Source organism: Artemia sp. Qi Xiang Cuo, chromosome 2 (assembly GCF_049724085.1).
Source record: "Artemia sp. Qi Xiang Cuo chromosome 2, ASM4972408v1, whole genome shotgun sequence".
Lineage (NCBI taxonomy): Eukaryota > Metazoa > Arthropoda > Branchiopoda > Anostraca > Artemiidae > Artemia > Artemia sp. Qi Xiang Cuo.
The window spans coordinates 44,173,627-44,201,563 of NC_142795.1; the positions used below are offsets into that span (position 1 = coordinate 44,173,627).

Below are 27,937 nucleotides of genomic sequence, written 5' to 3' on the forward strand. Positions count from 1 at the left end.
TGTCAGCACGCAGTGCCAACGCCTTGGAATTTGGGTGGCTTAATTTAGCTTATGTGTCCGCCTTTGTCGGACACATTCCTTGTCGGCACATTCTTTATACCTCCCATCCAAATTCAAAACCCTAGTTTCTCCCCTGATTATATATATGTATGTGTGTACGAAATTGTAGATTAAAGAAACCCTTTTCTAGCAGGCAAAAACACTTTTTGAGATTAAACAGCGATTTAGCAAGAATAATTTAATTGAATAAATATTGCACGGTACAAACAAATCATAGAAAATCACTGATAATGCAAAGTCTTCGGAAGAATCGAAAGTATAAGCAAGAACGCTTAGTTGTCATTTTAAGCCACCACCTTTCCCAAAGTCATTGTTGTCAACTTTTGGCTAACATATCACAAGCACTAAAATTACAAAGTTTTCCGTTTTCTCCAATCTCCCGCGTAGAACCATTTACCGTCTTTTTCGTAGACAACAATCTGCGAAAGAAAAGCAGGAATAAGCGAGGAAAATAGAAAGCGTAACAGCTCCAGAAAGAGACAAACTATATAAGCTTAGACCAAAGATTTTCTAAGTGGTTGCTACCATTCTATGTTTTGGTATAAAGTTCTTTTATTGGGCCCTAGATTCTAGATTTACCATTAATAAATACAGAAAACGAGAAACCTATCCCTGGAAACTAATGTCAATAGTTTTGCAGAGCTCTAGCTGTTGAGACGTTAGGTAATCTTAAAATAAAAATTACTGTAGCAGATTAAAAAGTTTGGGATACCAATCTCTTTGATTTTATTTGAGGAAAAGGAATCCTACCGTCGATAGAAGCTTTGCCAAGACGCTTTTCAAGCCCAATTTTAAAAAATCCAATGACCTTTTTTCTATCTTCCATTTGAAAAATTGGAAATACTTTACCCTAGAACTTAGCATTGAAAAGAATTTCTTGTAATTATTGGCTATAAATAAAAATCTGCTACTTATTCAAGTTATTTTCTTTTTCCATAGAATGGAAGCATTTCTTAGCGTTTCGCAATAAGTTTCTATGTGTTCTATCTAAGCTGATTCATGTCCCATGCATATCTGTAAACAAAACATACTTAAAGTGTTTAATCCCTTTTCTCATAAATTTTACTGAGCTGCGAATCTAGACTTGGAAACTAAAAAAAAAAAAAAAAAAAAAATTGTGGAACAAAAGCTAAAATGCGTTGCTAAGCATGTATAAGAACAGGGCTTAACATGCGATAACGTCAAACGTACATTGAACATATATGAAAGAAATAACCTTTTCACAATCAAACCACTTTTAAACGGAATTGTCACTTAGGGTGGTGAATTTTGTGTTTTGCTTACTTCTTTACTTGCTATGGTTTTACCCACGAGACAATTTCTTAGAGCGCCAATCATTCTTCAAGGAACTTAATCTTGAATGACTGTTACACGTTTTCACTTCACTCATAAAGTTAGTGCACTCGAACCTATCCAACAAAGTCGTATCTAATGTTAGGTATGTATATAAGTCTAGTTACCTTTCTATATTTTAAGTTATCAGTGTTTGACAATATGAGCGGACGATCGTTCTCCTTAGCTGCCTTGACAATAGTTCCATCATCAAGTAAAATAGTAGCTGAATGTCCATTTGGAAGTACTTGCTCTACAGGCACTGGAGGAGCGTCGTAAAGATACTCAGGACGTGCGTTATCTGGCACCTGTGTATTCGGGTGCTGGACAACCTGGTCTTTAATAACAAAAAAGTTCTCCTCAGCCTCTTGAAGCACTTTATTATTTGGACGAGATGATAGTGTTTCGTCAGGAACCTCAAAGTCTGGTGAAGAGTAATCACTGCTCGAATCTGCAGCCGTGAAGCCAATGACCTTAACTGGAGGCCTGCCTTCTTCATATGGTTGAACCTTTACTGTCCATTCTGTGTGTGTTTTTTCAGCTGGATTATCATCTGATAAGAGCGCAAAGTCATGGCTGTCTTCATGTTCTGATACATATTTGTCTTCATTAGTATTAGTGTTGTCATTGAAATCTTGGTTTGGACGGACAAACCAGGTCGACGAATCTTGTTCTTTTACGGTGTCTTCATTAGATTGGATTGCTTTCACAGGCTCACCATCGGTCTTTTCGTTTGCTTCTGTTCCGTAACTTACATCATCGACTATATTATTTGTATTAGACACACCTTCTTGAATAAGCCTTACTATAGAGTCTACGGCAACATTACTCTCAGGATCTGCAGATCCTGATATGTCAGCTGTTTCTTTTACGTGATGACTTTGAATTTTCACGTCATTAAATACTTCTTTAGCAGTAGAATCGAGACGTATTGGGTGTGGTTGATTATTATCTATTTCTTCAACTACTTCTATGATTGCAGAGACTTCCGAGTTCTCTGATTCGCCATCATTTTCATTACTGGTGTACACTGCAAGGTTTGCATCCTCATCCTCATTTGAAGGAGCAGTGTTGGGGCTTAAATCTGAAAGTTGATGAGATTTCATATCAACCGTAGATTCGTGGGGCTGCCATTCATTTACATTACTTTCTGTATTTAAAGTTTTCATATGTTGTGAATCTTGACTTGGCGTAAATCCGATTATGGGATTTGATTTTACTGGCTCCAGTTTGTCATTGCTATTAGTCTCTTGAAGCATTTCAAGGTCCATTGCGCTGTCTAGTTCTTCATTTACTCTCTGATTTTCGACTTCTTGTTCACTAGAATTATCAAGAGCCAAATCAGAATCATTAGGTGCTTCGTCTATTTTGTCAATACTCTGATGGGCGGGTGATTTTACTATGACCTTTTTGAAATTTTCTTCTTCAGCATACTTTGTTCTGGGAGCTTTTCCAACTATTTCATCTGCAGCAGCATTTGCAGTTTCCTGGGCATGGTCCATTGCGGGAATTAATTCACTCCTCTCTTCTATTTTCATTCCCATATTTTCGGTTGCTTCACTTTTTGTACCTTGTGAAATGTCTACTTTATCATCCTCTACTGCCTCATTCGTTGAGTCTGGAACTTTTTCAATAATTTCAACTAAAGCAACAACGCTAGCATCGTTTTCTTCTGTATTGGTATCTTGATGTTCAGAATTTCTTTTTGAATCTTGCAAAGCATTTAATTGTTCCAGAGTGGTTTGACCCGAGATAATCATTTCATCTTTTGACAGAGAAGGGTTATTTTCTTTAGAGGGATCTCTATATTTTAAATTTTCTTCAATTTCTTCTTCTGTTTCCTTAAATGGAATTGGATCCAAATTGCGATTATTGCTGCTAGCAAGAGTTTCAGCCGTTTTTTCATTTACGTTTCCATCAATAGCTGACATGACTTCATCATCAGCAAAGGGCTTTTCTAAATTCTGTGGAAATTCTAAATCTGCCTGAGCTATATCTGCAATTTTACCCATTGAATGAGCTGAGTTACTTGATTTGAGAGAATCTTGGTCCTCAGAATTGGCTTTAAATGTCTCTTGATTAACCAATTCTGGAACTGGTAATAAATTTGAAGTACTTTTGGGGCTGTCAGCAACAATTCGATATTCTGTTTCATTCACTTTTTCGTTAACTGTCGGAATGATTACAAGCTCGTCTTCAGGAAACGGAAACATGGGAGGAGTCTCAGGGGCTGAATTATTTTCTGAATCTTGCAAACTATTTGAATTTTCAAAAGTGGCTTGATCCATATTGATGATTTCATCTGTCGGTAAAGGTAGATTGTTTGACTTAGCATTGGTCTTCATGCGCAACAGATCTTCAAGGAAATTGTCATCTCTAGTAATCATAGAGAGAACATAAGACTTATGAGTGTCCAAGTTCGCTTCATTTAATTGACTGCTATACCTTCTTATAATGCTCGATGCCTTATCGATTTGACTTATGTACAGTTGAGGTGAAATTTCCACATCATTCATTCTTTCAGGCTCCAGCGTATTGCCCTTACGCGATGTTTTTACTAGCAAGGAAAATAAGTTGACAAGATCATTTCTCTCCTTACTTACGCTCTCAATCATTTTTTCAAGTCCTTCAGACGTCGTATACTCCCCAGCAAGGTTGTTGGTTTGGTCCATTTGAATGTTCTTAAGCTCATTCAAAAGAAATTCAGAAACAGGGTTTTCAACTTTAGTATTTGTTTCATGAAAACCTATTTGACCTGAATCAGAATCTTTGAGCGTTACTGCCTCTTTGACTGCTATTGAGATCTCTTTTGGATTTAATCCTCCTTGCATACGTTCCAGCATTGCTACACCATTTGAATAGAAACGTAGCATTGCCAATACTGTTTCTTTGTGTTCATTCAGGTTTTCTGCTTTCAAATTTTCAGCATATTTTGTGTATATGGAATTTAGTTCTTCTAGTCTATTATCTTGGTCTTGTAATTTATCGTCCAGTAATTCATCTTGCTCAGAATCGAAAAGTACATTTCCTGAGAGCTCAATCACTGTTAATATCGTGTAAAGTTGCTCTAAGTTTGACATCTCACCACGGACTTTTGTAATCATGTTTTCAAGGGTATTTACAGAGGAATAGTCACCAGCTACCTTCTCGTACTGATGTTCTTTCAAATTCTTTAGCATATTTAGCAAAGTATTGGAAAGCTCAGTGCTAGTGCTAATAGGAGGCTCATATGAATCAGCTTCATTCACAAGCACTATGGGACTTTCTTTATTGCTTAAACTGTTTCTATCATCTGTAAAGCTGGAACCTGACTTGCTACCATCATTCAGGATTTTTTCATTTTCATAATTGAAGCTACTTTGAGTGGCTGTTTCCAAGTCGTCAGAGTCTTCCAAAAGGCCACGGAATGCTGACCAATCGTCCTCAATTGATTCTAATTCGTCGCCATCAGCAAAAACATCATCTTGCAAAGTAACAATATTCAAATCCTTATTTGCCAAGTCAAAGCCTATATCTATAGCGCCTATATTATAGATCTTTTGATCCTTTGTCAATGGTTCTTCTGAGATATCATTCGGGCCCACTTGGCTGCGAATAGCTTTTGTGTCTGGACTCTCGTTTAAATTGACACTGCTGTAACTCTCAGTTGCTTTTTCATTGCCATTTTCTGGATTATTCTGTTCATCTAAAACATCTTGTGAAATCTTGATAGTGTTATCTTGTTGCAAAATATCTTTTTTATTGTCTTGATCAGCTAGATTCTCAGAATCGAAGCTTTGCAAATTGTATACCTGATCATTAATATTAGATGTGCCCTTTTCTGTTTCTCGTGCTTCGTTATCAAAAACTTCACTGTTGTCTTTTGGCATAACATTATTTTCTCTATGAGAGACACTATCTTCTATATTCTGATGCTGCTCGAAAATTAAGTCCTGGATTGTTTCTCCATCATGATTACCATTTTCAATCTGATGGTGGTTCGTTGGAAAATGCTCCTGATTCTCTTCAGCAATTTCGTCTTCCTTCTTATCAAGAATATTATCGTCAGGACTAGAACTTCCAAAATGGATCGGATTATCTGAGATAATTGTGATATCTTTGACAATTGTTCCTTCACTTTCTTGGTTAAAAACTGATAGTATAGGCTGCAGTGAATCAATTTTTTCTTCATTGTCCGTCCTAGAGTCAGTGACATCACTGACAGTTACCTCATTTTGCTTTTCGTAATGGTCAGTCTCCATGATCCCCACTTGTGCTGCCTTTCCATTGTTGGTATCAGAGAGTAGTTTTACACCTGTAACAAATTTTGCTTCCTCATCTTGACTTACAACTATGGGCGCTATCGGTGCTAAGACATTCGCTTGCTCATTTTCGATCTGAGCATCATTAGAATTACTGTCACGAATTTCAGCTGTCTCTTCATTATGGTTGTTCCCCGTGATATCTTCTTTTGTTACCAATTTAGTTTGGTTATTAGATGAAATTGCTACATCTGCAATAATTTGTTCTTGGTTCAAATCTGCTGACATTGGCTGCACTAAAAGTTTCTTGTGTTCATTTTCGATTTTAGAGCCACTGGAATCAAAATCATGAATTTCAACTGTTTCATCATTATGACTGTTTTCCAGTGTGTCTCCTTTTGTCATCATTCCATCGTTGATCTCGGAGACAATTGTAACATCTGCAGCGGCACCTCCTTCATTTTGTTTATTTAAGACTGATGACGTTGACTGTGCCAAAAAATCCATAGCCTCATTTTCTAGCTTAGAGCTGCTGGAATCACTGTCATCCGTTTGAATAGGCTTATCATTAGGGTCATTACCTGTCATATCTTCCTTAGCTATCTTTTGATTACTACTATCAGATAATATTAGGTCATTAGCCACAATTTTTTCTTCATTTTTGTGGTTTATAATTGATGATACTGGTTGGGCTAAAATATTCGCTTCCTCAATTCCCATCATAATTTCACTGGCCTCACTGTCACGCGTTTCAACTGGCTGATCGTCGTTACTATTTCCTCTTTTATCTTCTACTGTTACCTTTTTATTGTTGTGCTCAGAAAATATCCTATCATCTTCAACCATTTGGTTTTCTTGGTTTGAAATTGTCGATTCTGGTTGTGCTGAAAATTTCTTTTGCTCATTTTCCACTTTCAGGATACTGGAATCACTGTCACGCCATCCAACTGGTTTTTTATCCTGGCTATTTTCGATGGTATCTTCTTTCGTTACAGTTTCATGCATTTGAATTGACTTATCATTAGGATCATTTCTTGTCGAGTCTTCCTTAGTTATCTTTTTATTATTGTTATCTGAAAAAATTGCGACATTAGCAACAATTTTTCCTTCATTTTCTTGAGTTATAATTGTTGATGCTGGTTGTCCTAAAATATTTGTTTCCCCATTTCCCATCTTAATTTCACTTCCCTCACTATCACGTGTTACAATTGGCTGATTGTCGTTATTCCCTCTATTGTCGGTATCTTCTATTGGCTCCTTTTCATTGTTGTACTCGGAAAATATCCTAACGTCTGCAACAACCTGTCCTTCTTGGTTTGAAATCGTCATTTCTGGCAGTGCTGAAAATTTCTTTTGTTCATTTTCCACTTTGAATTCACTGGATTGCATTTCAATTGGCTTTTCTTCCAAGCTATTTTCCACGTTATCTTGTTTAGTTACAGTTCCATCACTATTATGTTCAGTTAAAGCTGGTAGAATTTCTTTCTGGCTTACCTCACTGCTCTGTGAAGTTGAATGCATAGGTTCCATTCCCCCTACTGAAGCACTATCGCCAATGCGAACTTGTATTTTATCAGTGTCTTCATTTTGAACATTCAAATTTGAAGAGACGATATCCTTATCTTTATTCAAATTACTGCCATCACTTAGAACCTGGTTTTGAACGATCAAAGGGTTTTTCTGTTTATCAAAAGCAGAATTTGGAACTATTGCCATAATTTCAACCTGATTTACCCGTTCATCTTCTGCCTTCTTATTATTTATGTCAGTTGCTACTTGGAAGTCATGGATCTCATCATAATTTTCTTTCATAGAATCTGTGTCTGTTATATGCATTTCTTCTTGACTTGTTTGCTCTTTTGCTTTATGTATTTGATGTATCGTGTCTGATCGGTCTAAAGGTTGTTTCTCTTCGTCAAAAACAGTTTCAGGAACTGTTGCCTTAGTTTCAACTTGAGATGATTCTTCGTCTTCTACTTTACCGTTATCCACGTCACTAAGTGCTTGTAACCCATCATTCTTGTGGTGATTTTCACTGATAGAATCTTCATCATTTAGGTGAATGTATTTTGTGTCTGTTTGCTCTTCATTATTCCGTACTTGATTAGGCGAGTCTAATGCATCCAAAGGTTTTACTTCCACGTTAGAGGCGATTTTGGGAATTAACGCTATGATTTCAACTCCAGATGCTTGTTCATCTTCTGCGTTTTCATTGTTTAGGTTAGCTGATGAACTGAGGCTATCATTATCGTCTTGATTTTCTTTAATGTTTTGCACATCATTTGTGTATATATTATCCTGATCTGTTTCTTCTTTACCACTCTGTATTTCATCTGAAGAGCCTGATTGACTTATATCAAGGGTGCCATCGAAACCAGAATTTTCTTTCTCGACGTCAAACGGGACTTCATTAATTTTATGATTCTCAGCGGCATGTAGAGTATTGTCCTGTTGATATTTCACAAAAATATCGGCTGGCTCATAAGAAATGTCTTGCGATTCGTTTCCTTGAAGGGATTCAACTTCTGTTCTTTCGTCATTAGTATTTTGTAATGGATTTTTTTCGTTTGAAAATTGCTCCTTAAGAGAGTCGTATATCGTTTCAACTTTTGGGGGTTCAATCGGGTGGTCGACTTCAACAGATCCAGTATACGGCCTGTGAACCAGAAGATGGAGAAGCTCATCAGTTTTGTTAGTATTCTTTTCCTCGTCTTCTATAGAGACTGCGGATAACACAGTAGCGTAGTTGTTTAGTTTCTGAAATAAAAACGTTCTTATAATTTTTATAAAATAAATCACTATTGTCAATGCATTTCACAGCCTAACATCGAAGAAAACCCATAGAAAGATAAAACTGTTATGAATAGGGAAATATCCAAGACAATGGAAATAAGTATCAAGAAGACTTTCTCATCCTTTTATCTAGCAAATAGTTCTTTCCAGCTAAGAAATGATTGCATAGTTTAAGAAGTTATATTTAGAACCGGGTGAAGACAACTAATTAAATTGCAATCAAAGAGGCGTATCCTTAAATCCAAGAAATGTAACCTAACGCAATTTCTTTACAAGGTGTTATGGAAATTGCTATCTCATCATTATTAACGTTACAGTTAAACTTTATAAAATTTTAGGATAGAAGCATGTAAACCATTGTTCTAAGAGATTTTCAAACCAAGGTGAAAAAACAGAGCACAGATTTGTTACTAAAAACCAGTTAGTAGCGTAGGTGACTATCCCTTTGGAATAACCATTTTTTGAACCAATTAACAATTTTTCTTATTATACATAGCTAATTCAAAAAGTTAGTTCCATTGTCCCCCCTTCCCCCTAAAAACATGGTGCTACTTAAAATGAGTCATGGCTTAACTTGAGACATACTAACGAAAACCATAATTAACCCAACTGCGATGGTCGACGTGTCTCCCACCTATTATTTATGTATTTATTATGTTTATTTCCTGGTCACTTCGTATGAAAGGGATGGTTTTAGTGACTTCGGAGAGGGATGAGTTTATTATAAATGGAAAATTACAGTTCCTTTTTAAGTGTCAAACATGATTGAGAGGAAGCAAGTACCCATTTCATAATCTTTTTACTCCCGGGCACTCCTGTAAGCCTCATGGCAATCGAATCAACATTTTGATATATTTGTTTTCCTCAGAATGACTGAAAGGTTCAGATGAAGTACGCGCAGGGGCAACTAACACACACAGCTCCAAGGACGAGGCCCAAAATTATACATATATTTACAAATATAATTTAAGAGAAAGTATGGCCACTTTGCTTCTCTTTAAAACCACAATCAAACAAAAATGTAACTATGTGTTGCTAAAGGCCAATGGCTCTCCTCCTTCATCATCAGCTTTTAAGTAGAAAGATGATGAATCTGCACCTTGTTTAAACTTGAATGATGCAAGGATTGTCAATCTAAGCGAAATAAGCAAGCATGGTCTTAGGGTGAGCTGATGCAGTAGCCAGCCAAATCCCTACTTCATGCAATAACTTGGTTACAGTGCAAAACGAGCCAAGTCTTAGCTCACTTTAAAAACTAAAAAGCATTGACACTTTACAAGTCCAAACTGCAGTTTGGACTAAAAAATCCAAACTGCGGAGTGATTCAACGTAAACATTCCAAACTTCCAAACTTGGTGCAAAACAAAGATAAATTTAACTTGGCACAAAAACAAGATAAGTACAAGCTGCGGGTTTTTGACAAACCGGTGCAAAATCGAACTAAGTCTTGCATTCAACACTAAACGAAATAAGTCCAAGCTGTGGAATTTTGGTACTGAACAGGTACAAAAGAGGAAATTATTGACTCGGTGCTAAAACTGTCAGAGTCTAAGGCGAAGAACTCAGGTTGCGTTTTGCAAAAACGACCCAAGACCTGGGAAACTGCAAAACCGAACCAAGTCCAAGGTGTGGCCGACCTTGATGGGCCTGGGAAAGAAATACGCAAGAAATTTCACTGTGTATCATTACGGAGCTGCAGCTAGCCAGTGCCTTTTCCCCCATCCCACCGCCAGAGGCTTAGCAGAGAGATAGGCACGTTAAACCTTTTCTTTAACCAGGATTATGCAACGATGCTAATTCAGGTGATTGTTTTCCCCCTAATCGGCTTGAAACTTATGGTGCAATTCCTATAGCCAAGGCCGTACCAAGAGAGGGGGGGGATTAGGGGAGTTTGAACCCCCCTCCCCCCTCCGAAATGTTTGTCTGACTCGTAAAAACGTAACAAATATGGATATAAACAAATTTTGTATGCGTTTATTAAGTTATTTTGTATTAAACACCCTCCCCCCCCCAAGTTTTTTTTTCCAGTAAAACCCACTTAAAAAAAATCCTGGGTACGGCCTTGCCTAAAGCCAATGAGATATGCGACTGACGAGTTTTAATCTATATTTGATATATAATATATATATATATATATATATATATATATATATATATATATATATATATATATATATATATATATATATATATATATATATATATATATATATATATATATATATATATATATATATATATATATATATATAATTTATATTTTGAAAACAAATACAGCCTACTCTGAATAACCTTTCTATTTTTAATATAGCGTTGAAAACTAAATACCGTTCACCCACCAAGGAATTTTCGTCATATACATCAGTGGCTTTAAAACAACAAATTTAGTTTCATTACTTTAATACACAATTATTTTTAACGAATATTTTCTCCCTGTGAAATCTATTCTTTTCGATTATGTGGACCAGAACCTAAAGGAAGCCAAAGGAAAACAAATTATCTTCCTTAATACAAGGAAGGCTGCTCACCCCCTTACACTTTCGCTCTTATGGGGAAACTTAAACCTTTTTACTGCAATGCTTGAGCAATTAAAATGTACTATTCACTATGAAAAAAAGTATTGTTTCCACAGTAAGAAGTCACAGTAAGAGCTGTCACCGCCTAAGCATGTTTTTGCAAGCAAAGTCCGAATTTGCTCGCCGGCGATATCCTATAGCCTGATATTTTACGACCACCGGTATAACACGAATACCTCTTAGTGTAAAAAAAAAACAATATTATTCCATTCTCGGGAAAAATAAGAAATTTCACATTTTGTAGATAGGGTTTTGTATTACTAGGCTTTCTAAAACTAGGCTTTTGGATTTTTAAACAGGTCGAATGCGATCAAGTAAATTTTCATAGAAATTTAACGGTTACTAAGGTTTACCCCTTTTCCTAAAAATTTATCGATGCTGATTTGTGGTAGTTTCAAGCTTGGTAGATTATTTGATTTTATTTTCCTCATTTTTGGTTTAATGGAGTTCTTTACTTTTCTTTGAAAAATTTATTTATGGAAAAAGTTTTTTTTAATTAATTATTTAATAAGTCCAACTTAAAAAAAAAATAAATGCAACGTAAAACGAAAAGGAAATAAGAAAAAATAGTCAAGTCAAACTTAATGCTAACAGACGTCAATTTGAATGATTAAACAAATTTATAACCAACGGAAATTCCAGCAAACAAGATTGGGGCTACTGCCCCCTCAAATATCTTAAGGGTTAGAGTGTCATTATGTCAGAAAAAATACGTCTATTTTCGGACATCGATTCAACCAAATATATACAGACAATTTTTCCGTTATTTGTCTTTATTGAGGTTTCCTTAGCCATGTCTAAATGCTCGGTAGGTTTCAACCTGATCAGAGAAAAAAAAGATTTGAACTTCGTTCCATTACAAATCGAAAAAAAAAATTCTATTGAATCTATTTATCTTCACTGAGGATTCCTTTGCCCAGTCTACATTTCTTGACAGTTATCATTACGGGCATCACGATTCTATACAACTATTTGTTTTCAAAATATTTTGCAGATACAAGAAAATTGTAAGTAGCAGACAGTTGGTGACAGGTGGAGAGTCAAGCATTCAAGTTTAATATCGGGAAAAAGAAGCTCTGAGAAAGACTACCATCCCTTAAAAAAATGCACCGCTCCAAATATAAAGCCAAATAAGAATCTTGAAATATCGAAAATAAATTGTAGGATCGTCATTTCCAAGGTTTTCTTCGACAAATCCTTGATTATAAGGACGTGTCCCATGGACTCCCGAAGAAGGAATAAGAAGGCAATGATAACTGGGAAATAAGAAAACCGATATAAATAAAATAAAATACGGGCACATGCCCCTCGCCCCTCTCAAAAATTCCCTGGCAGTGGTCATGATGCCCCCTCCGTCTTATTGTTTGTATGCTTGTGATTATAATCTTTTATGTTACACAGCAAATTTATGTTAGCAATAAGAGGTGACCCATCATGCAACATCTCTCATAGTTACAGGCTAAGTCCAAAAATATTCCCAGAAATTAAGGGAGACTAAAGATTAGTTTCTACCAAACCCATTCTTTTTCTGTATTTATCTAAACGCTCATGAAGAGCTAGAAAATTTTGACATAAAAATACATTTTTTGGCCATCAGGCATACTCTCCCCCTAACCTGCAAAAAGATCCACTGGACCTTCTGTGTAATAGCTAATGTGTAATTATACATACCTACATGATTTTATTAAGCCTGAAAGGAATAAACTTTTTTTTATGGTCTACGCGTGTCTTTGGGAATGAATGCGCCACTGCACGGTATTATGTGCTTCTAAAACTGGAAAGCTATAACTTGCTACTGACAATTTAAATCGATTGAGCGCTTCAGAATTTTTCATCAATAGCTTTTTAGCCCTATTTAAAGCAAATTGTTGTTTTGTGCCTTAGAATGGAAGAAAATGCCACTTTGCTAAGGCAAAATATTTGATGTTACTTAAAAAGGGAACTTTTAAATTCCACTCGATTGAGCCCTATTCCAATTTTCTAGCTCCATTTATTCGATAACATCACCCACTGAAAAAAAAATATATATATATAAAAAAAACAAAAGAAAATAACATGCATCCGGGATAATCCTCCTCAAAAAAAAAATACAAAATTTTGAATTGTTCTAGATAGGAACCTGAAACCTGTGCAAAAGGGTTGTCTGATATTCTAAATTAGATGTTGATTTTCATCAAGGTCACTATGTAATGACTCCTGTGGGGAAAAAGTAATACTTAAGATGCACATAACTCTGCAAAGTCAGCAGGTATGAATACGACAACTTTGCATTTTTTTAAAGGATTTTTGGGCGTGATTTTGAATTAATTTGATTTTATCGAAAGTTCATTAGAAAGACCAGAATGCGACGCGGAATATTCTACAAATATAGCTAAAAAATAATAGAGCTAAAATATAGCAACAGAAGCTTTCAGCTAAGAAAATTTGATAAAATACAGTTAATTTTATAATTGTTAGATATTTGGAGTCAATTAGAGAATTTGATTTCTTAGCTGTGATTGAAACCACACACTGTTTTCGAATGGCTATTATGAGAGCCCGCTCTTGAAATGTAATTCCTCAAATATTTATCACAAAAATATGCTAATAAAAATTTATAAATCTATTATATCTTTTCTTGAAGTGATTTTCCCCTCTGGTACTAAAATGAAAAAAAATTATGCCCTCTTTCAACAATATTCCTTCTTATTTCATCTTTCATGATAATGTACTCTTTTTTTTTACCAATTAGCCTCTTCAAACATCTTGTTTTTTCACTTATAGAGGCTGTTATCCGAGGGGTGGTAAATTTCGAAAACAGTAAATTCAAAAGTAAACTTAAATATGTAAAAAACCTTATAGCAATTACTTAAAATTTGCTTCATGTATAATAAAGTAAAAAAAAAATGGAAGTTAAGAAAATTTAGGTTTAAGAACCCACAACCCTATTTATAGAAGAGGGTAATAGAATTTGAGCTATACGAATAGGATGACAAAATAAAATATACATAAAAAAGAATGTCTTTAAAGCATGCAAAAGTAACAATTTTCAAACTTACGTTAGAGGTACCATCATCCAAATTTGAATCCACTCCAACTAGAGACTCATCACCTCTTCTAAGGGGAAATATCTGTGGACTTAAAACAGGTACTGGAGCATTTGATGGCGATGCAACTCGTATTATCGGTGGATTCGAACGAAAAGGAAGGAACTGTGAGTATCCTCGAAATGGATATCCTATAGGGCTGTAGTAAGGACTGCGCTGATACGGTGTGTAGAAGGGCTGAATTGGAATTGTATATGATGGCCGTCGTACATAATAAGGGTAAGGATTGTACCCAAAAAATCGTTGTTTTCCTTTTCTGTCTTTCTCATCAATGTTCTGGTTTGTTGAACCCCCAAAGACAATTGTGAAAAGGCATAATGTAATGCAATTTCGTATAAACTGAAAAAAAATTACTTTAAACCCTCAGAGTTTGTCACCAAAAAAAACACACGTCTTGATTGAAAATCATTGAATAAATTATAGCTGTTTTTGCAAATAGCGACGATCGATGGGGATGATAAGCACCCTACTGCTTAAGAGAATTTCTCTCTTTTAGATTTTGGAGTCACTCGATACTTGTATATTACAAAGTTGTTAGTGTGTTTTTACTTAAATTGTATCTAGAGCATAGGAATAACTTCTTTTTTTTACGATGTTTAAGGAATCTACAACAGAAAACATTCTTTTTTTTCTTTTACAACTTAAATTGATAGATAGATAGATCGATATTTATTGCAATAAAAGCCGCTTTTGGCCATGGTAAAAAAAATGGAAAGTTACACAAAATAATAATACATGACGAATAACACTCATAACAAAATATAGTACATTATCATAACATGCAATGGTACAAAACAAAACAAAAACATAATGAAGCACATAATACCCTTAAACTAATATACATAATTAGACACAATCTCGCATACATGATAAATAGATAAATATTTAATACTCTAAAGCCACAAGAGCCATGGCTACAAAAAATGGCAAACAAACAAAAAACAGCTTCCACACATTCAACATTAATTTCTACACTCCCCCCCCCCCCACAAAAATCTCTCTATGTGTCATTCCCAGTTTTTAGCGCAAAGTTCCAAAGAAACTTTAATGACTGTTTAGCTCATTCCCTTTTCAAGGAAAATATCGGAAAGAGTGAGTCCGACCTGATATTTTCTTGAAATAATAGTCTCTAACAAATTGAAGCAATAAGTGTTTCTGCGAAAAATTCATATCTAAGAAATGTAACAGTCTTACTTGTTAACCATTTTCCTGTTTCAGTTACCACAGAAACGCGTGGACGTACTAAAACAAGCATTTTGCGCACCAACTCTGGATAATAAAGGCCTAGCGAGCGCAGGGAAAAGAGAGTTAATGCTGGCAAACCCCTAAAAAAGGTGCAATATTTCATTTCCTGTTGGTTTTCTCTTCTGAATGTTTTCAAAGTCACAGCTACAAAACGAAAAGGGAAAAGCTGATAAATTCTTTTGAAAATACCAGACGTGACAGAGGGGGTATTTTGATAAAACGGAGCAAGATACAGCGCTGCTCTTAGTGTGAAAAATATAGTAAATATAGAAACAGAATCACCTTGCAGTGGTGTCAATGGAAAGGGAAGAGGAGGAAATACAGAGGCGTCATTTCCCTTCAGATTCTGATGACCCCTACCCCCCATATTTTGAAAAATGCCCGTTTTTATACTTTTTATATTATTGAAATGATTGAAAAATGGCAAAACTGTCCCCCAGTGGCGTAATTCCGTCAAAATCGCAGGAGTTCGAGCGGTACTTTTCAATTAGCCGGAACCCACGCGATTTATTGTATACGGAAGATGCTAAAGAAACTAGTCAAACGAGTGTCTTTCAATAGAGGAATTGGATTGCAAACAGTGGTTTGTCATTGCGTTTGCATTATTTAAACTATTGCTTTTTGGGGTTAGGGGGGAAAAGGTACCTAGATTAGGTTAGGTTACGTATTTAATATATGCTATGCTTTACCCCCACCCCCTAATGTGGAAATATATAGCATTCTTTTCTAAACTATTATAGTTTTTTCTAAACTATTATATTTTCATCAAGTTTTGTTTTATTTCATTAGCATTAACCAAACTTGACTTCTTGCGTGGGTTCCGGCTAATTGACAAGTACCGTTCGAGCGAATTTTCCCAAATGACAGTGAAAACTTAAAAATGAGCCATATAGTACTATAAAGGCAAAGATATACTAAAGAAAACTGACCAGTTTCTGTAGATGCTGGAAATATGCAGGCTTATCTTAGTTTTGACATGATTTTTGAAGAAAACTAAATTTTAGCTGGGGGGCAAACTGGGATCGGGGGGCAGTTGTCCCTCTGCACCATAGCCTGTCCCCTAAATTTTTTAGAATATATTTATGCATCCTCCCCCTACATTTCCATTCACTACCCCGCTGGAACCCTGCGAATGCTCTCGGGCCTGACAAGATATTTGATCTGCATTTAAACAGAGCATTTATTCGTTATTTAAACACTGGTAGGTGCATCACATTTGAAAGAACTACAAACAACACAAATATCAGCATTATCTAAAAGAAGGTGATTTTCCATGCGAAAGTACTTTTTCAGTTTCCCGTGATAATTTTACAAAAACACCCCTTTCTAAACTAGCTACAAGCAGGAAAGTTCTTACTTTACTTAGCTAATTATCGCCGATCGCTGTTGTTGATAAAGCTCTTTGAAATACGGCCTTATTTCGTTGGTTAAATTTGACTTCGAATTTCGCTTCTCATTCTAGGCTAACTTAACCTTAAACAATATTCTAAGCCTTTAAAAAGATTGCACGAAAATTGTCGCGTCGTCGCTGTTAAAAGACACTGGACTTTCGAAAAGCCGACCATGATATATATATATATATATATATATATATATATATATATATATATATATATATATATATATATATATATATATATATATATATATATATATATATATATATATATATATATATATATATATATATATATATATATATATATATATATATATATATATATATACATATAAACCCTAATTCATCGTGATTCCAGTTGTAAATTGTTTTCTACTGGAGAGGTATGGGTTAAAAAAAAATTTAAAAAAAAAGAGAAAAGAAGGGCTCATTCAAGGTTTAAATATTTACACTTTTGAGCTGAGACAATTTCAGGTTCAGACTAGAAATCTTTTTTTCTCATAACGGCGGTTGAATGAAATTTCTAATATTAGCAATAAAATCCCATTATCTGTTGGTATATCAAGTTGAAAATAATTTTCGTTGATAATGGAATATCGCTACTACCATTTTGTATCTGCTATGACCATCCTACCAAACCTTGTCGTTCGTAGTTGCTAACTAGTTTACTGAAATGGTACGTAAAGCCGATCCTTCCCCCATAAATCTTTTTAAGGTTTGAGAACGAGCTGACCCAGAAAAAGATTCAAATATAGTAAAGTAAGAATGTCGAAATAACGGTTTTACAGAGTATGGTAATCAAAATAATTCTTCTCGTTTTGAATTGCCGAATAAGGCTTGGCCACCTAGCACGTGCCAAAAATCCTAATTAACCAGAATTTGCTATGTTTAACTATTGTGGCCATCTATTGTGCCTTGTATGTGTCATGCCCAAAGAGAACAATGGATATGTTGAGGGTGTTTTGTCGATAAGGGAAGAAAAAACTATAATATAGTTTGACAATGATCAAATGGATAGTTATGCTGAAAGCAACCCGGTGTAGCAAAAACCCTTTTGGAGCTCCTCTTTATTGGATTTCTTTTCTTAAGACGAGGTTTACCGAGTGAGTGAGACGCAAATAATTGGCAAATGCAAACCTAGGTCAGGCTCAATGTGTCCCATTCATTGGGTTGACTATCAATGGAGCTGTTCACAAGCTAAATGCACAAAATGTATATTTTTGTGACCTAAGCGCTAAAATTGTATATCTTGTCTTCGAATATTCATCGATACAGCTCTCAATGATTAGAATTAATATTGCTAAAAAGAACAAAAGAAATTATGTTTTTCATAGAACATTGTGTTTTCAAAAAACATTGTGTCACTTTTCTTTTTTAGAAACCAATATAACTTTTACTACAATCTTACTCTTCCATTTCCCCAACATATCCAAAGTCCAAGTTGGGAAATTTACGAAGCGACTTTATCAATGCAATATACAGGAAAAAAAAAGAATATACATATATATATATATATATATATATATATATATATATATATATATATATATATATATATATATATATATATATATATATATATATATATATATATATATATATATATATATATATATATATATATATATATAAACGACTTCTTTGGTTTAGTTATTAAAAGAAGGGGTTAGTAATCAATTTAGGAAGACAAAAGAACTGAAAAAAGGTTGTATTTAAATAGGAGCCATTGATAAGACCCTAACCGATTAAGACCCCTGTGTGGCTTGTTAGTTACTGTTTTTTGTGCAATGGTTTACATGCCACATTGTCTCGTGGTGTCTTTAGTTTCCCAGTCTTAGAAAAGTGCCATTTCCAAATGCAAAACGACAAGTGTTCCCTTCAAAATAAAGCAAATATTGTTATCGTTAGTCATACAAGTTGACAATGTGATCCTACTCAAAAACAAATTTAGCAGTTTTTCTTTAAAGGGAAACTATTTGTCTTTTTTCAATATTGTAATTGTTTCCGATTGTTCAAAACCTTTTTTGTCATTAGCTGGTGTAGTCTGAGTTCCAATTAGAGGAGCGGATGATCATCCACTATGTAAAAGCACTTTAAGAAGTTCCTCTATAATCATGGTATATCTACTTATAAATGAATAAAATCTACGAGTGATAGGGGACTGGACTCTCCAGCCCCTGTCAACTCCTCTGTTGTTACAACACTCTGTATAATTGTTTAACTTTTTTCTAATAATAAATAACTGAATATTTTCATGCCTGAAGAAAGATAAAGCAGTAGTTTTCAGTTTTACAGTGACGGTGACATTTACAGAATTCGCTGATGTAGACAAATTATATAATTTTTGTATTTTGCTGTTATATGGCACTGAAAATAAGGAGCAACATTAAAACTTAAAACGAACAGAAATTATTACGGATATGAGAGGGTTCGCCCCCTAGTCAATACCTCGCTCTTTACGCTAAAGTTTTTTAGTAATTTAAAAAGAGCTATCTATTCTACTTAACCGGCCTTTGAGATTCAGGGGCTTGTGATTCGAACAAAATTCGAACTTTAGCGTAAAGAGCGAGGTAATGACTAGGGAGTGAACTCCCTAACATACGTAATAAAAACGTACGAATATAGAAATTCGTTACGTAAGTTAATTCGTAAGTTATATCAGAACAAAATTTCGAGAAAGCCAATTAGCCAAAAAAGGAAAATTAATATGCGAATTTCGTTTTAATTACTCATGTAGCCTACGGTTAGCCAAAATCACAGCTGCATTAATTCAAAAACGTTCAGAAATTAACTAAAAAAAATAAGTTTTTTTTTACTGAAAGTAAGGAGTGACATTAAAACTTAAAAGGAACAGAAATTATTCTGTATATGAAAGGGGCTATCCCCTCCTCAACGCCTCGCTCTTTACGCAAAGTTTGACTCTGTCTCACAACTTTATTTTTTAGAACAATAAAAAAACCTTAGCGTAAAGAGCAAGGCGTTGAGGAGGGGACAGCCCCTTTCATATACAGAATAATTTCTGTTCCTTTTAAGTTTTAATGTCGCTCCTTACTTTCAGTTAAAAAAACTTGTTTTTTTTAGTTAATTACACTATAAAATGTGCGTACAGTACCATAAAATTCTTCAAGTATAAAACGACCAAAAATAAAATTTTCATTTGAAAGAAGTCGCAGTTTTTTGGCTGGACATAGGGTATTTCTCAATGCGTTTTTCCGTTTACTTTGATGTGACATATGATGTCCAAAGAAAAAAAAGAAGACCTATAAAGATTTTAGTTGCATCGACTCTGAAAACCGGTCTTTCTTGTTGCTTTCTGCATGGGTCAACGTCTTTGAGAAGACTCAAATGTTAATTTTCGATCTGCCAGAGAGGGCTCAATTTTGATGGCATGCTTTGAGACCAGTTACTTACAGTTAAGGCTTTTTGAGGAAGTATGGCATAACGACTTGACTTGCAGTGCTGAAATTACTAATAATTTGTTTTACTTATTATGACATCTGAAGAGTGTTAAAATAGATTTCTCTGTCGCATCAGATAAAAGGAAAGTCAGCAACTCTGAATTTTGATTATATCGAGTATTTAGCAAATTCTAAAAGCCAAGTACATTTGAATTTGTTTCTTATTTGCTTTGAAGTCTAATTGTGTGGTTTGGGAACCGCCGTCACATCATTCATGAGCTAATTTTGATGGTTGGTTATCATTTTTAAAGAATAATAGTAGCCTATTATGTAAGCTTTCCTAATGAAAAATAAATTGAGTACTATTAGAGATTATTGACAGGGGGTGGAAATTTTACAAGTATACGCATAATACGCTTGTGAGACGCGAATGACGAATAAGACAACCATATGCTCATATAATTACTGCCAATATGAAGAACGAGTTTACTCAAATATGTGTCATATTACCCCACCCCTCCCCGAAAAAAGTTGAATCATTTTTAGGGCTATAAGTAAGATTAATAATTTTTGGATAGGGAATGGAGGTGAAGAAACTTATCACCACCGATTCTTCACAGAAAAACAGTTGAATAATTCCAAAATTGTTGAGACCGTGAAATAGTACCTTAGATACTCGGAAACTTTGCGATAATGCTGATCCTAAGCGATGCACATCAGGCACAAATCCAGGGACCTTAATTCTTCCAAATCTAGAATTCTTGATGAATTTTTCCATGTTTTCGAACATCGCATGTATTTTGCATGTTTTCTTTGATTTTATCTTCCTTAAATCGTATCCCGGTCAACAATTTTATTGCCCATGCAAAATAAGTTTCAGCGTACGTGTCTGCAATCCGCGTATGTATACTCCTATTCAAAATAGATTTGTCCCTTATCCCGCGTCTGAAAAACTCCGTTACTACTAATATGTCATGATCGACTTCTATTTTTTGCTATATCTGTAGACATCCTGCATCAGAAAATATGCTAAGTCTCGAGTATGTGAGGCAAAGAGCTTGAAAGTTAAAAAGGAGAAAAAACAGTTTATTTGTTTGATAATTTTTTTATTTAACCTGTTACAAAGTCTCTAATTAAAATTATAGGCATATAATAATGCTAAATAAGAAATGACAACTAAAACACAGCTCCAGAGATTATGCCAACAGGGAGCATACCTCATTGGTATCGACTTTACTGAGTCACTCATGACTTAATTTACGGTTAGTTACACCCACTCATTATAGATGGTATATTTTTAGTGTCTGTTTGCTTGTCTATTAATCTGTTTTCGTTTTATCATTTGTTTAGTTCGTTTTCGCAGTTAATAGTTGATTTATTTTAACAAAATGCTCTCTTTGTGGGTTTAATACTAAATAACTTAGTTCAAAGCGCACTCATAACATACTTCTTCAAATCTAAACCATAGGACAACGCCCGCTTTACTTCCTGAATTAATTCTGCATCAGAATGAGACCGGATACTAGCAAGAAATTGGGTCATAGGCTTTTCTGCAAACTTGCAGGAATATGTAAATGCTGCAAAGGACCGTATCCAGGTTTTGTTCGAAGGGGGAGGTGGGTACAAAAACGCATCAAAAACGTATTTTTATGCATTTTTTACGTTTTTACGAGTCAGACAAACATTTCGAGGGGGGAGGGGGTTCAAACCCCCTAACCCTTCCCCTGAAAACGGCCTTGCTGCTGCATATTTTCCTTTTTTCACCAGAATAATCTTCCGATAATCTCTGCGGTCATGCAGGCTTTCGAACAGGGGGAAAGACTATTTCGTTTTCATAGAGCACTTACTAGTTCGACCTCATACGGGACTTAAATAAAAAAAAAGAATAACTGAAAGTCAGGAGCAACATTAAAGCTCAAAAGAACCAGATATTATTCCGTATATGAAAGGTTGCCTTTCTCCTCATTACCTTGCTCTTTATGCTAAAACTTTTAGCACTCTAAAAAAGCTTCCTTTCTAATTAAACGGCCTTAGTGTTTCAGGAGCTACCCTTAAAAATTGGGACACATAGTCAAACTTTAGCGTAAAGAGCAAGCTATCAAGGAGGTTGGAACCCCTTCACATACGGAATTATTTCTGTTCGTATGAGTTTTAATGTTGCTCCTTACTTTTAGTTCAAAAAAATGTTTTTTTTATTTAATTTCTTATTGTTTTTCAAATGATGCCGGTAAATCTGTCTCTCCCTCCATTAAAAGTTCCCTCCCCTCACGGGAAACTACTCCGTCAAAATTTACTCCACTGGTAATTACACTCCCCCCTGTAAAATTCCATCCGGACAATTCCACCCGCGCTAAAAATCCCCCTCCCCCGTAAAATTTCTGGTGGACGATTCAGCCTGAAAAATTCGCATAGGCATACTTTCATTTGAAAGACTTTAATTCTTAATCGTTTTCTCGATCACTCCGGGAATCCCCTCTTCCGTGGAAATTTTTTCTCGGAAATCTAAACACGCTGAAAATAGCCCCCTGATAATTCCCCCGGAATATCTGCAAGATCAGAATTGAGTTGGCAAAGAGAAATTAAGACAAACAAAAAAGACTTTTATATAGGAATTCGGTCAAATCTTCCAGTGTAAAATTTCCCCTGGAAAGTTCACCCCCCGAAAATTTCCCTCCCCACGCAAAATTATTCCCGTGGAAAATGCCCCCCCCCCCCAAAAAAAAACATGTATGTACATTTACCGATTACAAATAATATACGTAAACAAAGGCGAAATTTCATGACTTACAGACCTTTCCCCAGGGGCTGTTGGGGCCATGTTATCCCAAAGGCATAGTTACTGGACTTTTTAACGATGCTGAACAAAATGGGTATCTCAAAATTTCGATCGTACGACTTTGAGGAAAAAAGGGGGTTGGGAGGGGGGCTAGTTGCACTTCAATCTTTTTGGTCACGTAAAGCAAGAACTTCTAATTTTCGTTCGTATGACTCGCATGAGCCCTTTCCATATATTATAGGACTATTGTTGCGATGGGATTACCCCTCGAAAAAAAAATTAACACTGCGTGTCCGTGATCTTTCTACTGGCAAGAAATAGGGTTCTCGGATACACTGAATCTGACGGTGTGATTTTCATTCATATTCCTTGACCTTTAGGGGTGTTTCCCCTCTTTTTCGAAAATTCAGCAAATTTCCTCAGGCTTGTAGCTTTTGATGAGTAAACCTAAAATTAATGAATCTTATATATTTGGAATCAGCATAATAAGCCGACTCTTTTGATATATCTCTTGATGTCAAACATCTGGTTTTTAGAGTTTCAGTTGCTATTGAGCCACGTCGCTCCTTACTTTCAGTTCATTACCATGAACTGTTAGATCAGGCCGAAGTACAATGTGAAGAATACTCTGTGAAATGACGGCGAAGGACACGAAAAAACAAGAATTGTAGTTCTTGGTCTTTTTTGGCTCCTAAGTGTACCCCTTTTTACGAATTGAAAATGAAGCTGGATTTCAATAATATGAATCAACTTTACTTGGTTTTATTTTCACTTAAAATTTAAATCAATTGCCTGATAGCAGCTGGAAACAAGAAATAACAAGGTTCTCTTCCCAATATTGAATCCTCCAAACCTCCGTAAAGTGCTATGGGATAAAAACGCCAGAATGCATCAAATACTGGGCTTTTTGACTGGATGCGCAATTTTTATCCAAGATACAACTCAGATAAATCTTCCGAATAGCGTCCCCAAAAGTCTAAATGGTGCATAAGCTCTGTTCTAAGCACAGTATATGGAGGCAGAGTGGAAACACTGGTAGCCTTGGCTCTCAATAATTGACGATGCTAATATCCCTTTTTTTTCTAGTCTTCTTTGCTAATAAGGACATTTTGCATCGAAATCTCAAGAAATACATGAAATTATATGGAAGAGGCTTAGGACACTAGATGGATGAGGCTTGGCGAACTCACCGGGGAGGTATGATAAAAAATTACTGGCAAACACCTGATTTACGATAATATGGTATAATGCTGTTTAAGCCTGTCTCAACCTTTTTTCCCTCGAAAAATTTCAGCTAAGTTAGACAAGTCGCTATGTTCCAATAAATCGAAGTGTCCTCTTTCTTCTGAAATTATTTAACAATACAAAATGGTAATTGTGGTGCAGGATTCCTCTTTTGAACTAAAAGCTGCAATAACAAATGAGTAGTGCCATTCAATAGTCTTCCCTAATATTATAGACACTTTTATGAAAATTGCATCCAATCCCTTAACGCCTGTTGCAAAATTTTTTTGATTCTGTTGGTTTATGTATATTTTTTTGTACATACTTCCCACCAATATTGGCTTTAGGGAAGGTAGAGGGAGTGGAGGTGCAATTATCACAGTCGCCAATTAGCTTTGGAAAGAGTGTTGAATGGAGAACCCAATAGTCTATAGTGTATGTTATTACAGTGTTTAGTCTAGAAAAGGATTCTTGCCCCTATAATCGCCTATAAATTTTCTGCACAAAAAATGATCATGTGAAGAAAGTATTGGTCGTATAAAAATTAAGAGCACCTAAATAAATGCCCAGAAACATTTTTCTGCCTCCAGAAATCACTGATTCTTGATAAACCTTCTTAGATAATCTTTGTTTTGTCATAGTAGAACTTTCTGAAATAGATCTAAACAAATGGGGCCCAAGATAAGTGTTTTGAGTGTCACTAACTTGCTGCATCCTGATTTATACCGTTTTAAACATTTTGAAAAACTGTGTCTTAAATTTGACAGAAAAAAAATCCTAGTAGGGCCTACAATCCTACACAAATTATTGGAGCTGTGTTTTCGAGACCTAGAGTAAAAAAGAAACAGACTCAAATCGAACTTTAAATAGTTTTTCCACCAACTTCAGGACAAATATAACCTATCTTCCGCACAATCTTCTAGGTCATAGAAAAGGGAAGAGGAAGGAATACGAGCCTTAAAACACGCTCCATGGCACAACTTAGGCTCTAGTTTGTTCCTAAAAGTTTTATTTATCTAGTCCAACTACTTTCTTAGAAAGTGAAAAGTCGCTTACCAACTGTTTTATCAAAGACGGATTTAAACATGGTTGCAGCAATAGTTGCAACCCAGTAAAGAGCGAAATATAACCTGTAGTAACCAAAACTTTAAAAATGCGTTTTAAAAACTGTTTAGTGAGGAAAAATTGTCATTTAAAGCTGATTCAGGAATGGCAACTATTATCTTGATGATCTTCATCGTAAAAATTTACTGTGTAAACAAATTTATGAGAACTTCGACAAAGATCCTGAAACTCCTTAAAAATGGCGTCAAATCGAGACAAAAAACGCACCATTGGAATTATCATGGTCAGAGACCCTTCACAAAAGAATAACAGTTTCACGCCATGAACAACAAGGAAAAGCGAAAATTGCAATATTGTGCTTCATTTTAGAGCAACAAAATTGATAATGCTACAGCAAAGTAGCGTTTGCTGCCATTTTGTGCCACAAAATATCAATTTTTGCCCAAACAGCGTCGATATGCTTAAGAAAGGAAGTTCTAAGGCAGCTAGTCAACTGTTCATGGTCCAAGAAGCTTAAACAGAGGTTTTGAGCCCTCTCCCCATCTGGAAAAACCCTAACAGAGGAGCGTTTTTAGGCATTTATAACCTCAAATCATAAATATTTTCTCAAAGATGATCAAAATACTTGAAAGAAACAAATTATAAGACAGCAAATCAATTCTTTTTTGGTCCAAGACTCTAAACAAAAAGTTTAGAGAACCCCCCCGTCCCATCTGGAAAAACGGTTCTAAAATAAAACATGAATACCGCAGTGAGCCCCGTGTTCATTCATTTATAAACCGTCAGCTGATAATTAATGAATGCTGAGGCGATTACTAAAATTGTCGATCAAATATTACCATATGATATTTTTTTAAGTATCAAAATATATACTGCTAGAACTAAGTGGCATTTTGTCATTTTTCCTGCCATAAAACATCAATTTTTGTCCAAGAAGGGTCAAAATACTAGAAAATACAAATTTTATTGTAGCCAATCTATTTTTTCTAAACTGAAACGCTCAACTGGGGTTTTTGAGCCCCTTTCACCTATGAAAAATGAGGAAAAGATTTTTTTGCATGGTTAGCATGCATCTCGTTATTTTTTCTAATTCCCGTTTCTACCAGGGATAGCAGGGTGCCGCAAGATCTCAGAGAGATTTTTAAAGGGTCATTTAATAGCTACCGCTTCTCTCTTCATGTCACTTATCAATTCGTCTTAACAACTCCATCGTAAAATGCCATGTAACACCAAAAATCGAAGTTTTTGGTGCCATTTCTGGAAAGGGATGGTCGGGAAGCATAATAAAAGCCCCAATAAAATCTCCATAGTCGAACACCCTTGACCATGGGTTTACGACTCTCTCTCTTCTATTTTCCACCTCCCAATCACCTTAGTAAGTGAAAACTAAAAAAATGGGTTAGAAAAAATAATACTTAGTGAGAAGTGTCTTTTATTAAGTTTCATGAAAATAATTGAATTTTTTTCATGTACAAATTCCCAAAGATATTAGTGATAAAAGACCCCTTGGATACTTTAGTTATATGACAAAGGTGCACATATAAATGGGAAAGTTTAAGGGAAACAGAAAAAAAACTCATTTTACTATCCAATATAACAAGAACTCATATTCACTTCTCTAGTTTCACCATCTAAATTAAACAAAGATCTCTTTGCAACTTTTATTCTGTATATTAAAAAAATAAAATAAAAAAGAAACTTAAAAATTTGAAACTCAAAAAAAAAATTTACTTCGTCGATAATGCAATATCTGCCTGCAAAACTAGCTCCAGTAGGCTGACTCATAACATTTTTAGATATAGAGCTATCTAGATAAGTTATCAATTATACAGATAACTAGCGCTTTATTGAAAACTGAGCTTGCTTAAGTTTTTAAGAGCATTCTGATTGCATATTAAAATCCATCGATATCATGGCCGGTGAAAGAACACTGCGAATCTTATTATTTAGTCTTTTAATTTCTGTAGAGTACTTATCAAATTTTCTGCTCCTAAGAGAGCTTCCTGTTCTTTTGGGATCGGTGTTGTGTTTTCTGCAAAGCGCTAATTTTTAGAACTATGCAGGCATTAGGAAACATCACGATTGAGCACATTTGAGTTAGTTTTGTAGATGTATTGGTACTTTCGTATTAGCCAGTACACACTCGAGAAGTTTGCTGAATGTACAATCTAAAAAAAACGGTTTCATAGCCACAGAGACCAATGACGGGTGACAGAATGCATTGGACTTGTATAACTTGGGTTATATATTTACACATTAGGGGTGGGGGGATTCTGGTAAGGTTAGGTTTACTCCCCCCTAATGTGCCAAAATATAGCCAAATCATATTATAATATAAACTAAAGTATTATATTTTCATCATGTTTTGGTATATTTCATTAGGATAAATCTAACTTCACTTCCCGAAGTGCGTACTGGCTAAGACGGAAATACCGATGTATCTTTTGTAATCTGCGAAGCAATAATTCTCCTTCAGTTTAAGTTCTAACTTCGCTCTTTCGAAATATTAACTTTGTTTTTTGAAATCACTTTAACAAAAGAAGAATTTTCGCATTATGATTTTCATTGGACACCCTCTATTGATTTCCTGCCATTTCTCATCCGATTTCAAGAATTAAGTAGCAGCTTTGATGCGCCAAGAAAACTGAGCGGGCTTATCATTCAACTTACCGCTGTTCCCATAATCCAGCTTACTTCCACAAGCCTGATGAACAACTAAAAAATCACCCACATCAGTTTGAC

General features: G+C 35.1%; 1 protein-coding gene across 1 annotated transcript; it reads right to left on the minus strand.

The window, feature by feature from the left end:
- Window positions 1-223: 223 nt before the first annotated feature.
- Window positions 224-27,937, minus strand: LOC148955265 (uncharacterized). The gene is made up of 4 exons (XM_089101276.1): window positions 27,866-27,937; window positions 14,041-14,427; window positions 1,521-8,390; window positions 224-479 (listed from the first exon to the last, which is right to left on the minus strand). The coding sequence occupies exons 1-4, from the start codon at window positions 27,875-27,877 to the stop codon at window positions 411-413; spliced, it is 7,338 nt and encodes a 2,445-aa protein (XP_088957402.1). The 5' UTR covers window positions 27,878-27,937; the 3' UTR covers window positions 224-410.